At 33.3% G+C, this 17325-nt stretch overlaps 1 protein-coding gene across 1 annotated transcript; it reads right to left on the bottom strand.

The window, feature by feature from the left end:
- Positions 1-884: 884 nt before the first annotated feature.
- On the bottom strand, positions 885-6704 carry LOC126718776 (uncharacterized). The gene is made up of 10 exons (XM_050421126.1): positions 6404-6704; positions 5447-5538; positions 4772-4879; positions 4131-4213; positions 3685-3815; positions 3223-3272; positions 3020-3112; positions 1709-1800; positions 1413-1519; positions 885-1184 (listed from the first exon to the last, which is right to left on the bottom strand). The coding sequence occupies exons 1-10, from the start codon at positions 6605-6607 to the stop codon at positions 1143-1145; spliced, it is 1002 nt and encodes a 333-aa protein (XP_050277083.1). The 5' UTR covers positions 6608-6704; the 3' UTR covers positions 885-1142.
- Positions 6705-17325: the final 10621 nt, after the last annotated feature.

Genomic DNA, 17325 nt, shown 5'->3' with positions numbered 1-17325 from the left:
CACCCGTTAACATGACCCTAATAAGAGTAAAGTCTAAGATAAGGTTGTGAATTCAATAATCATTACATAACTTATGAGCATGTAAATCAACAAGAATTAAATTCATTATGGGCATGAAATATTCTCATGTGTTCAGATAATGTCAGATTGGAGACTAGGAGGCTTCTTGTTGTTATTCTTAATTACATCATGTGATTGAAAATGGATAATGATCCTCTTCATTCCAAATGGATTCATTTTATGATTCATATTAAATATTACAAATTTTTAAAAGTGAATTAGTATTATGCCCGTGCATTGCTTGTGAAAATGAAAGTCTACCACTCACAATTAACCACTTTAAAGTTCTAATAAAAGTTGTAGCACAAAAGTTATAATTCTAGAAAACCCGATAAAATTAACATTTGCCAACAAAGCTCAGTCTGCTTTTCTGATCTCGGCTGGTCGAGGAACAAGCATGACTGGTTGTTAGTAACTCATCCAATTAATACAAAACAGACATATTTTGGCATCCAAAATCAAATAGCCCCCCTTGGAAGGATGCTGTGGTAAATACAAAAACCAAAAGTTGTGTGTCAGTTCCTAAGCATGTGTTGTAGGTCAAGTCAAGGCCATTCAATTTTCTTAGGAATGACAACCGGCCCAGAGGGCCTCTATATCAGAAATTTGGCCATAGGATATATCGGATTTATGTAGCTAGCTCTGTTTTAAAGCTTTCAAGTACAGAAATTTGGGTCAGTGTTTCTGGTTTGCAGTATTTAGCTGCTTGTGATTTGAACTGCTGGAGCAATTTCCACGAAATTTTTTCAATTGTGATTAATGAACTTCTTAATTCATTGAGAAAGAGATCATCAGCTTAACAATTAAGTAAACATATACACCCATTATGAAGTAATCATGAAAGAAGTAGTATATCAACTTCCAAAAAATTTCCTAAATGATTGGCTTCCATCAATTGTTCTCCTAGTTTTAATCACTTTATACAACAAAGAACAAAGAAAAGAAAAGGATTTTTTTTTTCTTTCCTTTATTTATTTATTTTTGGTTGTGAGAAAGAGAGCCTGGAAGGCAGCCTGTATGATTACATGGTTAATAAACCTAGACGGTAGCCTGTACAAGCTCCAGAATCAATAAATTCCCTATCAGGTTGCTTGTAGCAATTCCTTGATATCATAACCTTGAAGCTGCAAACAACCACAGTTAGTTTTATCACTCGATACATAAATTATACATGTAAAGTTACTCAGTAATGACATACATCTATGCATGGTTGTCCTTGAGATCCAGTACAAAATAATAACAGTAGAAAAGGTCGTGATCAAGGGCAAATCAAGCAGACTTATGCACCCACATGATAAAACATATACCTGTTTAGCAAAAAAAAAAAAAAAAAGAAAGAAAGAAACTTATACCTGAAGAAAGGTGAGAAGCAATATTACTCCGGAGTTCCAAAAGGCATGTATTGTGATTGGTGTTAAAAGATTACGGGTTTGGGCATATGAAAATCCCAAAGCAGTGCCTGCAGGGATCAAAATGTACAGTTGGTTTCTTCATGGTTGATGGATAAGTTTGATATCCACTAGAGAGCAATAAACTCGACATTCTAAATGAAGTTTTTTACTTAAATAATGTCATCAGGGAAACTTAAAACAGTCATGTAAAACACTTTTATAGATCTTTTGCATCTATTTAAAGGGAAGCATGCTACCTAGAACAAACAACTGTGGAAACTCTCCAGGAGTGAGATGCGCAAGTGCGAATACAGCAGCACTGATAAAGACAGCTACTGGCGTAGGTACCCTGCAAAAAGAGTAGAAGAAGCATAAAAAATAAAATAAAAAAGAAGAGAATTTAAAATTTGACAGGTAATAAGTGTAATTATGTTCCCAACAAAAATCAAATTCAATCAAGTTCATGTTCAACTTACCTATCAAAAAAAAAAGTTCATGTTCAACTCACCCTCACAACGGGAATATGGCAGCAAGGCTTTGGGGATGAGATATTAGAAAAGATGGAAAGGAATTTTATATGGAACAAGAAGATGGAAGAATGTGCAGAAAACACATGAAAACAGATATACAACCCAAATCAAATTCCAGTAACACTTATTTGAAATGATTTGGAATTCATGTCATAAACATTTTATTTCATTTTACTCTATAAGGGCCATGCCTGCAGTTGTCTGCAATATGTCCTTTCTCAGCCTCAGTTTGTCTGCAACTGGGACAACATCACATCAAACTACTTCAACCATTAGTCTTCATTAAACAGAACACAACCATCTCAACCTTTTTTTTTATCTAATTCTTAATGGGTACAGTTTCTTTCAAAAGCAATCATATCTAGTTTTATTTGTATTGTATTGCCAGCTCTCCATCCATCCATGTTCCACCATTCTCATATTACGAGCATGGTCTTCCTTTAAAGTAAAATGTTCTGGAAGAAATACTTGGCCCTATAATCTCAGAACATTTTTACTTGACAAACAAATCTTAGAACACTTTCTCCATCACTCTTTAATCAAATTTCAGCTTATTCATAATTTCTAAGAAGTGCCTATCCTTTCTTTTTTTTCCCTTTAAACAGAAATTTTCACGTGCACCCAGTGGGTTGTGACCTGCAATCCTTCCACCTTGTTCCTATGGGGGAAGGAGCTTCCCTTTAAGCCAAGGCTTAGTAGCACAAACTGTCTCATATATCTGCAACTTCTATTACATTATTAACTGCTGGATTATAGTACACAATAAAGCCTAAAACAAGGGTTTGCCAATTCAATTTAAAGCTGCAAACCATGGGCCATAAGAAATTATTGGGATTAAAAAGCAAGAAAATGTTCTAAATTATTTGACCTGAGAGTTTGTTACTAAATATCATGCATGATTTTAGGAGTGGTGTGTGCAAAGAAACGATCAATAATGCTAGGCATAGAATAAACGGTCAGCTTTCAAACACTAAGCTTTTGTGCAACATTAAAATGACAACTTAATATTTAGATGGAGAAACAAAGAGGGAACCATACCACTTTGTTAGGGACACCATAAAAAACCCTCGAAACACGTTCTCCTCAAGAAGTGGAGCAAAGACACCAGTGATGCCCACCAAGCAAGCAGTGCTACAAATTAATGCAATTAATTAAAGCGGTCAATCCTAAACACCAAATGATAGCAATCGTTCACATGGATGCTGCCAGAACATGCACAACTATGGAAGGACTTGAGATACCTGATACTTGAAGATCCAATTAGTGGAAGCAAGCGAACTAATGCATCAGTCTGAAACCAAGTTAAAGAATTATAAAGGAGTCTCTATAAGCTTAAATATCCGTCTATGTCTAACTGAATATCACCAAGTAACTTCCTAGTATTTTAATAAACATAGCAGCTGTATTGAATGAAATTTAATCCACCTAAAAATGAATAATTCTCTTTAAAGAAACGAAAAAAGTATCTCATTCAGACAGCACACAATTTTGTAGATGCAAGCAATATTCCTTAGTTTTATTGCAATTGAATCATAGAAAGAACCCATATTAGTAGGTATGATACAGGAACGGAGGAGACATGTTCCTACTAATTTAGTACAAGTAGCAATCTAAATAGACACAGAAAAGTCAATGAGTTTATGTCCTCTGCACCAAAAAATGAAAGGAAGATATTATAAAAATGTTCCAGACTAATTCCTAACCTCTCTTTGTGGGCTCTCACCACCGAAGGACAGAGCAGCTCCTGTTAATGCAACGGCCATTACAGCAGCACCAAGGCCAATCCCTGCCCACAAGAGCCATCCTTTCTGCAGACTAAAGGGCTCCCTCAAATCTGAAACAATTGATCAATACCATTTCAAAAGATCAAGCATATGGATCCAAAACCTACAGCCTAACTAATTACAAATCATATGTAGTTGCTAAGGATGAATTTTACCATCTGAATCTATTATCTCTTTGAGACACATAATTGAGATTGTATAAAAGCATTATATCATGCCAATTTTTTTTTTTAGTTCATGATTTTGCAGCCTAGTTCAATGAGGAAACATTTTGGGGGCACATTGACAATCAATGTGACGAAAGTAAAAAAGAAAGATGTTTGTGCATGAGGTTGGAGAAATAACAAGACCGAAAAGATTGATACCATAGTGATAAACATCTTCAGGAAGTGGTTGAAACTTGTTGGCAATTGTATACAGAACTCCAAGTACAACTGCAGTAGTAATGCTGCCAAAACAATAAGTCGGCGTAAAACAAAGGTCACCATCTACTACACTGATTGATAGGCAATTTGGTAATAAGTTGGCATACAAACAATGTACAGGTTAAACTATTGCAAGTTTTATAAATCCTATGTGATATCCTTATCCCAGAGAGGATATCCAGGAACTCAAAAAGAGACCAACAGTAAGGGCACAGCCATTGAATCCATAGCATTGACATGATTTCTAGAAAGTAAATAAATTTCAAGAAAAACAACTAAATCCAACTATCCTAAATATTAATTACATATACATATTATGGCATCTGCCACAAGCGCACAATGCTTGTGCAATGTCTTACATTCTGCAGCATAATACACACAAGTTCCAGTACAATTTAGGTGTATCGGGAAACATGTTAGTTTCCAAACACAAATGTCAAAGTTACATGTATAGGCAATGATGGACCCAAATTCAAAGATTGGGTCCAAAAAGTGGCTCGCATAGTTTACAACCTTCAAAAATAAAATAAAATAAAATAACCAAACAATTGACAATAGACTAAAAGGACTGCTGTTAATACCCCTGATCCAAGAATAGTATCTCCGCCTTCTCATCCAAATTTAGGTCCTCAAGGCGAATTCCAAGATATGGTATAGCCACTGCCTCTGTTAACCCTGTCAAAATAAAACTGCCTGGGACAAAATTAATTAATTTCATTCCATACCAAAAACCTACAAACAATTTCCCTATATGCATAATTGAGCTAATAGTAATAATACATACTTAACCAATAACTATAAGGCAGTTTGTTTCATAAATTCCATGCATAATTTAGATACAATTATTTGATATTCAATAACTAAGAGTATGTTTGAACGAGCTTATTTTCTATTTAAAAATAATTGAATAATATTTTGAAAACATACAATTTGGATCATGTTTTACGTTAGCATCTGAAATTTGAAAAGTTCATTTTTAGTCCTGAAAAAATTGTAAATGTAACAAATTAGACCTTCTGTAACCTTGCCGTTATAACAAGGCGTCACATGGCTTTGTTGAATTTTTCCACATGAGGCAATGCTTAGGTACATTTACAATTTTTTGAGAACTAAAATGAACTTTTTAAATTTCACAGACTAAAATCAAAATGTATAGTTCTGCCTAAAAATAAGCTAGGTAAAGGTATTGTCATACTTGGAAATATAAAATTAGGGGAGAGAGAGAGAGAGAGAGAGAGAGAGAGAGAGAGAGAAACCTTAATCCACAAGCAAGCGAAGTCAAGGAAACAGTTTGCCATTCCCAGGGCACATCCCATCGCTTCAAAATTGGCCAGTCCAATCCAATTTCCTAAAATAAAATGACCACAAGGAAATATTTCCATTAGTAGGGAAAATTCAAGCAATGCTGAGAAAATTAACAGGGAAAATTACATAAAAATGACCAACATTTACACAATGTCTTAGATTAGGTAAAGGGTTTTAATTTTGTTGATCAAAACCCAAATTCATGAAATCGTTCCAATTTAAGACCTCACTCTATCTCCATTATTCATTTCTGCTATTCTAGGCAGTAACAAGCCAGATAAAAGCTGGAAAATATTGATTAAACTCTGCGTTTCAGCTTCTATTTGTTCATAAATAAATTTGACAGGCATTGAATAGAGAGTGCAGAGAGATAAAGTTTCGCTTGTGTGAGAACTTTTTCTCTGTTACATTATGTCAGGTCATACCCAGTACACAAAACTCCCACTTTTTGTGATAGGTACTTGCCATCGCACCAAAGTCCAAACTTTTACATTAAGTCCAGAATAATATAGAAAATTAGAAATCAATACCGGAGAAAAATCTGGACTTCAAATTGAAAGGGTTTCATATTAAGAGTTTAAGACTTTGATACAGGTGTAAACTCTAGGCCTTTTCTAATGTAACTTCTCCAAATGATAGAGGAAATTTTTTTACTTATACACACACTGAGTCAACGATATAATAGTAATCAAAATTATCAAATGTTAATTCAAACATATAATTCTCTGTGATGAGCCAAGACACCAAATAAGTAAACGGGGTTTGAACCCAGGTCTTTTGTTCAAAGAGTTGAACTAACTGAAATCCAGTTGTGTATTTTAGTACTTAACTATGTGCTCCTCAAACCAAAAAAAAGCTAAAAGTAGAGATTCATTGTAGTGAGTTGCAGCTGAGTTGAGATGGGTTACCTTGTCCTGAATAATATCGGGTTTTGACTTTTCATCTCCAGCTTTGAGAAAGCAGACCGAGCGTAACGCTCTCTTGGAAATGGGTCTACTAGATTGGAAGGAAAAACCAGTGTAAGTTTGTTTGGGTGAAGAATCTGGGAATAGATGGTAATGGTAGAGCGAAGAAGAGTGAGTAGCTAGCGAGGAAAGTACCATCGACACCATTTCTCTTCTTGAGAATTTCAGGTGTTAAGAGTGTTTAGACTAGAGCAAGAGCACAGGAGTGCAGTGGCCTCTTGCTTGGTAGGATAAGGTTTTTTTTCTTTTTTTTTTCTTTTTTCTTTTTTTTCCTTAAACTAAATCTAGAGAAACCTAGGTTGTTCTTACTTATTTTACTAATATCTTTCTAATAAATTTTAAAAACAAGTTTAATCCACCAATTTAATAAATAAATAAATAGTATTTGTGCTTATACATATTAATATATAATTAATGTAATTGATCATTTACGCAGTTTATAAAATAAAAAATACATGAAACTACGTAGGATTATATTAAAAGGATACCCTATTGAGAGAAAGAACATTTTTCAATCCAAATTAGGTGGATTCTTTTTTCTCATATTTTTGCTAGCAATGTTCCTTTTTTTTAATGCATCTTTAAAAATAAATAAATAAACAATTCCTTTTATGCACATTAAATGGAGTGGATTGCTCTAACATATGAGACTGAGTTTAAAATTTAAATCTTAATGCCTCCATTTTATTACGAAGAAATTTCAAGTGGTAGGGAGATTCAAAGATCTTGGCAGTTGGTCGAATCTCAATTACATTTTCAATTTGTACTTTCCTGCTAGGGGAGCTTGGTTGTATTGAGCTTTTATGCTTTGGTACAACTGCTTGTCAAAAATGGCTGTGCATCCCCAACAGTATGTGCAAAATTTTTTCCTTTTGCACATCTAAAACCTACTTTTTTCTATTTTACACTCTCATTTTTACAAAACACCCACGTTAGTTTGTCTATTCAAATAAAATATTCATTTCTTTAACACTTTCATCTCTCTCATAGACCCAACACAACCTGTACAGTCACCATCTCTCTCAAGATTGACACCTCCGGCCTCCGATCACACCGGAATCCTACTAAAAACCAGTAAAAAGAGAGAGAGAGAGAGAGAGAAACCCAGGAAAAAAAAAAAAAAAAAAAAAAAAAAACCCCAAAGATTGATGAGATGAGAGAAAGAGAGAGCTGCTCCTCAACATCTAAGTCTTCGTCTTTGTCAACGTGGTGGTCTAATTTCTACTCCTCGGCACTCATAACAAAGCCTTAGGTTTCTCCGTCGGAGAACTCCATTCGTGTTGTAGGTGACAAACTCAGCTTGCTCCTTGGCGATCGGTAAAAGCTAGAGCAGGCCAGATTGATGAGATGAGAGAAAGAGAGAGCTGTGCACCTAAGTCTCTGATGAAATGAGAAAGAGAGGGAGGTGAGAGTCAGTATAGAGAGGAGAGAAAAAAAATTATTAAGATATTATATGCACATGCTATAATAACTGTGCATATTTGCACGATTACTGTAGCAATTGTGCATTTTTACACAAGTTTACACCCACTGATGTGGGTATTTTTTTGCTCAAAATGAGTAAAATTAGACACTTTTTCCATTTTACACATTTATGCACAAACTGATGGGGATGCTCTTAGCCTTTCATTAGTTTTTGCCAAGATGTCACACAGCAATCTTTCTCCAAACATATAGAGACGCCTATAGCCTTGGATCTAGCTTTGCCCCTTATCTACTATAAGTGAATTTGTTCGATCCAGAATTTCATTATGAACTATTAACAATAGTTGAGCTAATATCTCTCAAATTCCAATTAAAATTATATATATATAGAGAGAGAGAGAGAGAGAGAGAGAAATTATTTTAATGAAATCACGACCTCAATATTGATAAGTTTTATATACCTTCAACTTAAATTAATTAGACATTTATAAAGTTATAGTAAATAACATATAGAATTATGGATATAGTCAAAATCTCATACATTGTGAGAGAGATCTTATGAGTCATAAGAGAGTCTCATAAGAATTAAGATACACCTAAACCTAATTGGTGATACAAGGAACATATCACATATCAGTCTTTTTCCTTCTTAATCTTCTTTTGGATAAGGGTGGAAATAAGAGTTCATATGTGATGTGAATGGAAGGCCCACCATGGTGGGCCTTATCTGAGAATGTCAATTACTGCTACCGACGCCGCCTTGCCAAACTTTTGGATCCAAAGTTTATGTCAATTATTTCCAGAGTGGGCCCGTTTCTGCATGTTGAGATTGGGCCAACACCAAGAAAGAAGGAAAGAAATCAAACTCACGTTTGTAAACGAAAATGTCATCATTCTATTTCAATTGGAAGGGATTGCTTTTAATTTTTTTTTAAGGAAAATCGATAGTAAACTTTATTTGTTCATAATCATGTTACACAATTGAGAAGGAAAAAAAAAAAAAAAAGTAAAATTGTGTTTGGTGGTGAAGAAAATGAAAAATCATAGGTTTGTTTGGTTTGCATTTTTTAAAAAGTGTTTTTAAAAGACTGAAAAAATAATATGTTTTTAAAATAAGAAATGTGTTTGGAATAGTATAATTCTCTCTCTATATGTGTGCACGGGTGCTTTTTTAATCAACTCTTTCACAAGCTACATACAATCAACGTTAGCATACCCAATCACTAATAAATCACCATAAATTAGCCAACATTAGCAACCAACAACCACAATGTGAAGGGCCTTCACCCGAAGGGCCACAACCGTGAAGGACCTTCACGGTTTCACCTCTAGGTGATAATCAACCTTCAACAACCAAAAACCACCCATGGTCCTTGAAGGCCTTCACTAACAATCAGTCATAGTCTCATAGACCCTGCAAGCTCAATCACAATTTCCCCCTATTTTCTTATCTACCAAATAACCCCATAATGTTTATTAAAAAAACATGCATGTGGACATCTGTAGCAAGTATTATAAAAATAGCTATTCCATTGCATTGTTCATTCCTACATGCCAATGTGACCAAGATTTTTATTATTGTAGCTTAGCAAATGGCAAGAACTAAGAAGTCGGTTTTGTGGTGGGAACTGGGAAGAACCAAACCCTTTAAACCTATAAATATTTAGTCTATTTTACATACAAAACTCTCATTTAACGGTACGAAATTTTAAAAGTTACACTCAAACTCATACATTTTATATTTAAAAAGAAAAGAAAAAAAAAAAAGCTAAAATCATATTAATCATGCTCATTTATTTTATCATGACCTGGGTCAAAATGAGTCGAGTCAAGTCGAATTAACCTAAAATTGAACATCTCAAATATTATTTAACAAAATTGAAGTATTAATAAACACTTTTATACTAAAGTAAGTAAATATTTCATTCCTATTAACAAAAATAAATATTTCGTGAGATAAAGAGAGGCATATATACTTTTGTTATAGAAACCTAGTCTTTTATGTAAAGAAAATTAAAATTAGAGGTATTTTAAGAATTAAATTAATAATCAGGTTGAGTTCAAGTACCTAAATTATAAAATTAATGGGTTAAAACATGTGAACTCATACCCATCATGAATCAATTTAAAAAACCCTAAGCCCTTACTATTAGGTCGAGAAACCCACAAAAGTGACAAAACCCAATCTATTCTATTGTTGGCCTTAGTATTTTTTTTTAACATATTATTTAACTATTACAAGAAGTAGAGGGGCAAGGAGGAGGATTTTAGTCCTAACTCTTTTTATAAAAGGGACAGACCAACATCACTAAGTTACAAGACTCTTGATCATTGTTAGCCTCATTTTAATTGCATTGGACTCACAAAAGTCAAGCACAACAATTAACTAGCCTATTGATGCTCCCATGATCGAATTTATTTATTTTTAGATCCATGATGGTTCATTGGGCATGCTTATGAGGCACTTTGTAATTTGTATACCATTTTTTTTATTCTTGGATAGGATATATACATTTATTTATATTTCATAAATAAGGTATTTGATCTTGACAAATTGTTTAGAAAGTCAGAAAAATGGTTCGCAAGGAAGAGCATTATTTGTACATGCAGAGAAAATATATTTGCATTAAGGTCAGAGTATGGACCTCCATCTCGTTGGCTCAATTATACAGTCCATCTTCCTCATCATGTTGAGCTCTTCCTGCAAGTTTTTTTGTAGTTTATTTTAGAAAATGATGGAAAGCTGACTTTCCCATCTTTTTTAGTCACTTAAACTAGCACACTTTTGCCTCATACTTTAATAATAATAAAAAGAATTAATGTTGAGCAGCTTGATCGGATCTAAATCCGGAAAACTCAACCAGATTTTTAAAATCCATAGGACACACCAAAAAAGAAAAAATAAATCACACTAACTTACATTAATAATTGTGAAAAAATTTCAGTGTCTCTATAGTTATTGTTTATATATTAGTCCTACCTTTTATTCAGGTATAAAGTTTGTTAAAAAAATAAAGACGAAAAGCACATTTTAGTCCCTACATTTTTAGGCGATTCTCATTTTAGTCCCTACATTTTATTTTTACTGCTTTTAGTCCCTATCCTGAAAAACGCTTCCCGTTTTGGTCCCTGCCGTTACTTATTTAACAGAAATATCCTACTTGGCAAACAGTCCAACAATAAATGCTGACGTGTCTATTAAAATAATATTTAAAAAGCCACATCATATAAAAATAATATTAAAAAATGCCACGTCGGCAATTTAATTTTTTTAAAAAGCCACATCAAATAAAAATGATATAAAAATTTCTAACCTAATTATTTTTTAAAAAAAGAAAAAAAATTAGTTAAATTAATTTTTTTTCCTTTTTTTTGGAAGAACATGAAGAACGTTCCAGGAGATGTTTCCCATTCCTCTTTCTCTATTCACAGTTCTTCATCTCTCCCTCTATATCTCTCTTCTACGTTTCCCATTCCTCTTTCTCTATTCACAGCATGTTTTGCTCATCTATCTCTTCTCATCTGACTAAGTTTTGGTTGGATCGAATCGGTGGTTGCTGGGTTTTAGTGGTGGCGTTTCAGTGGTGGGTTTCGGTTGTGGAGTTGAATCGGTGGCCGACTTTGGTGGTGGGTTTTTTTCGGTGCTTGCTGGTTTTAGTGGTGGCGTTTTAGTGGTGGGTTTCGGTTGTGGAGTTAAATCGGTGGCCGGCTTTGGTGGTGGGTTTTTTTCAGTGGTTGCTAGGTTTTAGTGGTGGCGTTTCGGTGGTAGGTTTCGGTTGTGGAGTTGAATCGGTGGCCGGCTTTGGTGGTGGGTTTTTTTTGGTGTTTGCTGGGTTTTAGTGGTGGCGTTTCGGTTGTGGAGTTGAATCAATGGCCGACTTTGGTGGTGGGTTTTTTTTGGTGGTTGTTGGGTTTTAGTGGTGACGTTTCGGTGGTGGGTTTCGGTTGTGGAGTTGAATCGGTGGCCGGCTTTGGTGGTGGGTTTTTTTCGGTGTTTGCTGGGTTTTAGTGGTGGCGTTTCAGTGGTGGGTTTCGGTTGTGGAGTTGAATTGGTGGCCGGCTTTGGTGGTGGGTTTTTTTTGGTGGTTGCTGGGTTTTAGTGGTGGCGTTTCGGTGGTGGGTTTCGATTGTGGAGTTAAATCGGTGGCCGGCTTTGGTGGTGGGTTTTTTTGGGTGTTTGCTGGGTTTTAGTGGTGGCGTTTCGGTGGTGGGTTTCGGTTGTGTAGTTGAATCGGTGGCCGGCTTTGGTGGTTGGTTTTTTTCTGTGTTTGTTGGATCCATTTGGTGGTGGGTTTCGGTGCTTGCTAAGTCTGTTTGGTGGCTGGGTTTCGTGATGGTCTTTTTGGTAGTTGGGTTTTGTTGGTAGCTGGGTTTTGGTGGTGGCTGGGTTCTGTTTGATGTGGTGGTGGTCATGCCGGGTTTCATTACGCTTTCTCTAAGATCTTATTCAGACTTCGCTGGGTTTGGTTGTGCATGGAGGCCGAAAATCTGGGTTTGAGTTTTGTGTTTTTTATGTTTGGTTTCAAATCATAAGAAAATCTTGTTGAATGTTTGTGTTTTGTAATTTTTTATGGGCATATCTTTTTATTTTGTAAATCTGAGTGATTTTATGGTTTTGGTTGCTAAGAAAATGCAAGAAAAGAAAAGAAAATTTTTAATTTTTAATTTTTAATTTTCTAGGCAAGCTTAGTTGGGGAAGATAAATGAAGAACACGTTCTTCATGTTCTTCCAAAAAAAGGAAAAAAATTTAATTTAACTAATTTCTTTTCTTTTTTAAAAAAATAATTAGGTTAGAAATTTTTGTATTATTTTTATCTGATGTGGCTTTTTTAAAGAATTAAATTGCTGACGTGGCATTTTTTAATATTATTTTTATTTGACATGGCTTTTTTAATATTATTTTAATAGACACGTCAGCATTTACTGTTGGACCGTTTGCCGCGTAGGATATTTCTGTTAAATGAGTAACGACAGGGACCAAAATGGAAAGTGTTTTTCAGGATAGGGACTAAAAGCGGTTAAAATAAAATGTATGGACTAAAATGAGAATCGCCTGAAAATGTAGGGACTAAAATGTGCTTTTCGCCAAAAATAAATGTTGATAAGAGGTGCCTGATGAGTTGCATTCATGTTTGAAACAACGTAAAAAAATTCAACATAATGGGTGACGGTCATACGTACCTTCCAAAGTTGCCTGCCCCATATATAATAAGGATCAAAATATTCAAAACTATTGCACATTTCTTGTTATACACTCACTTTTTTTTTACTGAAATCGTGTGTTAAAGTCAAATGTCTTGTAACTGAATTGACACCTCCCCATGTACAAAGTATTTGGGGGTCTAGGAGAGAAAGGGTTCGTGCTGCAGGATTAGCAGCATGTTATAATTATTTCTCAAAAAAAAAAGAAATCGTGTGTTAAAAACATGATTAATTATAGCAGTGTTTGCAATTCACGATTTCAGTTAAAAAAAATGACGGTGTGTAATAGACACTATAAAAGTTAATCGCGCGTGTTTTCAACTCACAATTTCAGATTAAAAATAAGTGTGTAACAAACACTTAAATCAACGCTGAATATTGAATAGATATATATATATATATATATATAAATATATATATATTCTTTCTCGTTTATGCACCATGATCTTGCTGCTTTGTCGGCATGGTAGGGCTTGTTCAAGGATTATTTTATTTATCAAAAAGAAATTTGCAATCTGGACCGTCCATTGTCCAACACTTCAACTCCAATTCCTTCCTTGTTAAGAAACTAGAGGTCACATAAATATCTCATTGGAGCTCCTTTTTTTGGGCCATAAATTATCTCCTTCGGTGTTGGACAAATAACAAATTAAGAGCTCTCTTAATCAGATTATCAAAAAATGAGGAGAAAATGGGCTTTTGTCCTTTTTTTTTTTTTTTTTTTTTTTTTTTTAAATCCAGTATTTTGTCATTTTTTCCAAACTAATTAGGAAAATGTTCCTATTTTGAAACTCGATTTTCTAAAATCGAATTTCAATTTAAAACTCAATTTTTGGACAATTGAGTTATAACAAACTGAAAATAAAAAATAAAAAAATTATGGAGTCCTATAGTGGCGTTTTAAGGACCTTATAGTGGCATTTTGAAACTCGAGCTCCATGAACTCGATTTTTTTTTTTTTTTTAAGTTTGATCGCCCCATACTTATAGTGGCATTTTAAGGAGCTCTATAGTGACATTGAAACTCGATTTTGAGAAAATCGAGTTTCAAAACAAGGACATTTTCCTAATTAATTGAAAAATGGGGCAAAATGCTGGATTTTTTGCGCAAAATGGGCAAATGCCAATTTTCTCCCAAAAAATTAATAATAATAATAATATATATAATTTTTTTTTTTTTTTTAAAAAAAAAAGCTCTCCTAATTGCACAATGGTGTATATGGTGTGCGCCCACCGCATCAACGAAATTGTATTCAAAATACAATGTCAAGTAAATTGTAAAATTGCATTTTTAAGACATGATTTCACTTTTTCAAAATTATAACTAAAATTGTGTTTTAAAATTGTAAAATTGCATTTTCAAGACATAATTTTACTTTTTCAAAACTATAACTAAAATTGTGTATTATAAATATTATTATTTATAATAATATTATTATTATTTATCAAATGAAATTTGCAATTTGGGCTGTCCAACACTCCAACTCCTTCCTCGTTAAGAAACTAGAGGTCACATAATAAATATCTTATTGGAGCTCCTTTTGGCCATAAATTATCTTCTTGGGTGATGGACAAATAAAATAACATGGAACTCTCTTAATCACATATATTAGTTTGTACAATGTCGATGAAGAGATGTAGGTGTACTATTATGCGGTGGAGATTGTAACTTTTCATGAATTTTCCATTTTTCACCGTCTTTATGGGCGCAACGCCGCATTACTACAATTTTAGTTAAAATGTAAAATCACATTTTCAAGTCACGATTTTATTTTTTTTAAGTTATAAATAAAATCATACACAATTTTCATAATTATGTGTCCATATGTACATATGTGTAACAAATATTAACCAATAACAAAATCAAAATAGCCAAGAATAAATTATAAATAACTAGCGTTAGTTGTTTCTAATTTGTTAGCTTTCTTTTTCAAAAAACTCATTTCGAGTGGGAGACTGGGAGTGCATATATTTCCCTATAGAAATTAGTTTTTACTTTTTTTTTTTGCAAATATATTTTCTCCAAAATCAAATTTTTAAATATTATTATTTTTACATACGTCTTTTAAAAAAAAAATATTTCCAACCTGTAACGTCTACTCATAATAATTATTTTTTATCATCAAACCAAGATATCAATCTTATTTGACAGCAAGAGACTTTACTAATTGAGTTAACTGGAACTCATTACGTACATCTCCCCACTTGAACTAGTTTTAAATTTGGTATTTACTCGTTTTTACCATATTTTAGACAAACTTATTCATTTTGTATTGGCATTTAATCACTTCAATGGTTTACCAAGCACATTCAAGTTTGATACAATTCTGTAGATCAGCTGTGCATGATGCGTATATGCCTATATGGTCTAGCTTGTCTTGTGAATAACAACATTGATTTGCAATGTCTATCCCAAGTCCTAACTCACCAAATTTAGTGGCAACATTAACAATATAATAGACTGATTTGGTGGCTGGAAGTATTATTAATTATAATCTCTGTGACAATGAACCCACAGATTTAGGAAATGGGTTGGATGTTGTTGCAATTTGCAAATCATTCTTAATAAAATAATAATTAGATGTTGTGAAAATTTCTTGAATTAGTGTGTTGGTCGCCAAGGAAATAATATATATTTGTGATGGATATTACAGATAATCCAATAATTTAGGATAGATAATTACAATTAATCATACTAAATAAATCATAATTATGATTTATGGGCACCAAGATCTCTAGAACATGTTCCTTTAAGGCTTGACAAGTCCAAGTTTTGACTCTTTTTTTTTTTTTGATAATGTCCAAGTTTTGACTCTATGCAAGAGGCAAATGTCAGTTGCATTGTGATTATGTAATCCCATATTCTTTAGTATTCGAATATATTTATTTATTTATATTCCCATTTGTAAAAGTTGGTCTAGTATATTTCATCTCCCAAAAAAACAAAAGTTGGTCTAGTTTTTTTTTTTTTTTTTTTTTGGTGACTAGTACAGAGTCTGTTTGTCTAATTAATTAATTAATGTCTTAAAAGTCAAAACTTTAATTATCTCATATAAATTACTAAAACTAAAAGATAGGTAGTTTATTCCAATTTCGAGATGACTAATAGTATTTAAATACATATTAGAGTGAAATGACATAAAATAATTTAATCATCTAACCTTATCTATAAGAGTCCTATCATAAGATAGTATTTTGTCCTAATCCACAACTCAAATTCGAATAACTAAATTAAGAAATTCCCTTCTCAAAAAAAAAAAAAAATTAGGAAATTCAAATAACACCTAGCTAATACTTGAGGCATTATCACTATTTCAACATCACTATTTGCTATAACTGCATCTTTTGGTTCCACACCACATGTACATGAGACATGATAGACCTTATCTTTATCTCTTCTCTTCCTTCTAGACTTCTTTCTTCGAAGTTAGAGATGAGCTATGCCCCCATTCTTCTTTTGATAAGTCATTATTATTATTCAAAAAATAATAATAAATAGACCTTGTACCAAATAGAAGTAGTATTAACATTGAATTTTGACCATAGGTTTATAGGATGCTAGGACACTCATAATAGAGGGGAAAAACATGACAATACCATACAACAAACAAGAACAATTTATGCTACTAGAACCTCCACTGGAAATCACATGACTAACCTATCATTGATAGCGACATTCAAACAGACAACGGTAACAATGACGAGGACCATCATGTATGCTTGGGTTTGAAGTTTGAACTACCTTGAGTAAAGACTAAAGAGTGTAGCTATAAAAACTCTTAACCGGTATTTTGCAATCATTTTTAACTGATTTCTATCTACATTGTTTAATGTGTATGGTCATGTGTATGAGAAGCTTTAATATTTACTTTTTTTTAAAAAAAAGTTCGAAAGAATTATATATAAAAATAAAAATAAATAAAATAAAAACAAAACAAAAAAACTCACTCTTGAGGTTTGACTTTTGAGTTAATATCAAGTACTGTCAAGAATTTATATATTTGACTCTTCAAACACAATTACACAAGTGACACATAACACTGTTTGAAAATTTCATATTAATCTAAGTTATTTGCTTTCTTCCAACAAGTAGGGTTATCCCATGTCCACGGGTCGAGTTTGTGCTCAACTCATACTCGACTTGAACTTCGAGCAGGGAAAAATGGAACTCATTGCTGTGAAGGGACATCAGTTCAAATAGCTTAGATCAAGTCTGGGTTGTGGTCAAAGTTGGCTAA

The sequence above is a fragment of the Quercus robur genome, chromosome 3 (assembly GCF_932294415.1).
Source record: "Quercus robur chromosome 3, dhQueRobu3.1, whole genome shotgun sequence".
Taxonomy (NCBI): Eukaryota; Viridiplantae; Streptophyta; class Magnoliopsida; order Fagales; family Fagaceae; genus Quercus; species Quercus robur.
This window is presented reverse-complemented; position numbering and strand designations above follow the sequence as displayed.

What these genes read in the sequence shown, in the direction of transcription:
- LOC126718776 (XM_050421126.1), bottom strand. Translation starts at nt 6,607, where the DNA reads ATGGTGTCGATGGTACTTTCCTCGCTAGCTACTCACTCTTCTTCGCTC. An exon ending in ATACTATTCTTGGATCAGGG is followed by an intron (nt 4,214 to 4,771) that starts GTATTAACAGCA and finishes TTGTTTTGGCAG; the next exon opens with CATTACTACTGCAGTTGTAC. An exon ending in TCCACAGTTGTTTGTTCTAG is followed by an intron (nt 1,520 to 1,708) that starts GTAGCATGCTTC and finishes TGATCCCTGCAG; the next exon opens with GCACTGCTTTGGGATTTTCA.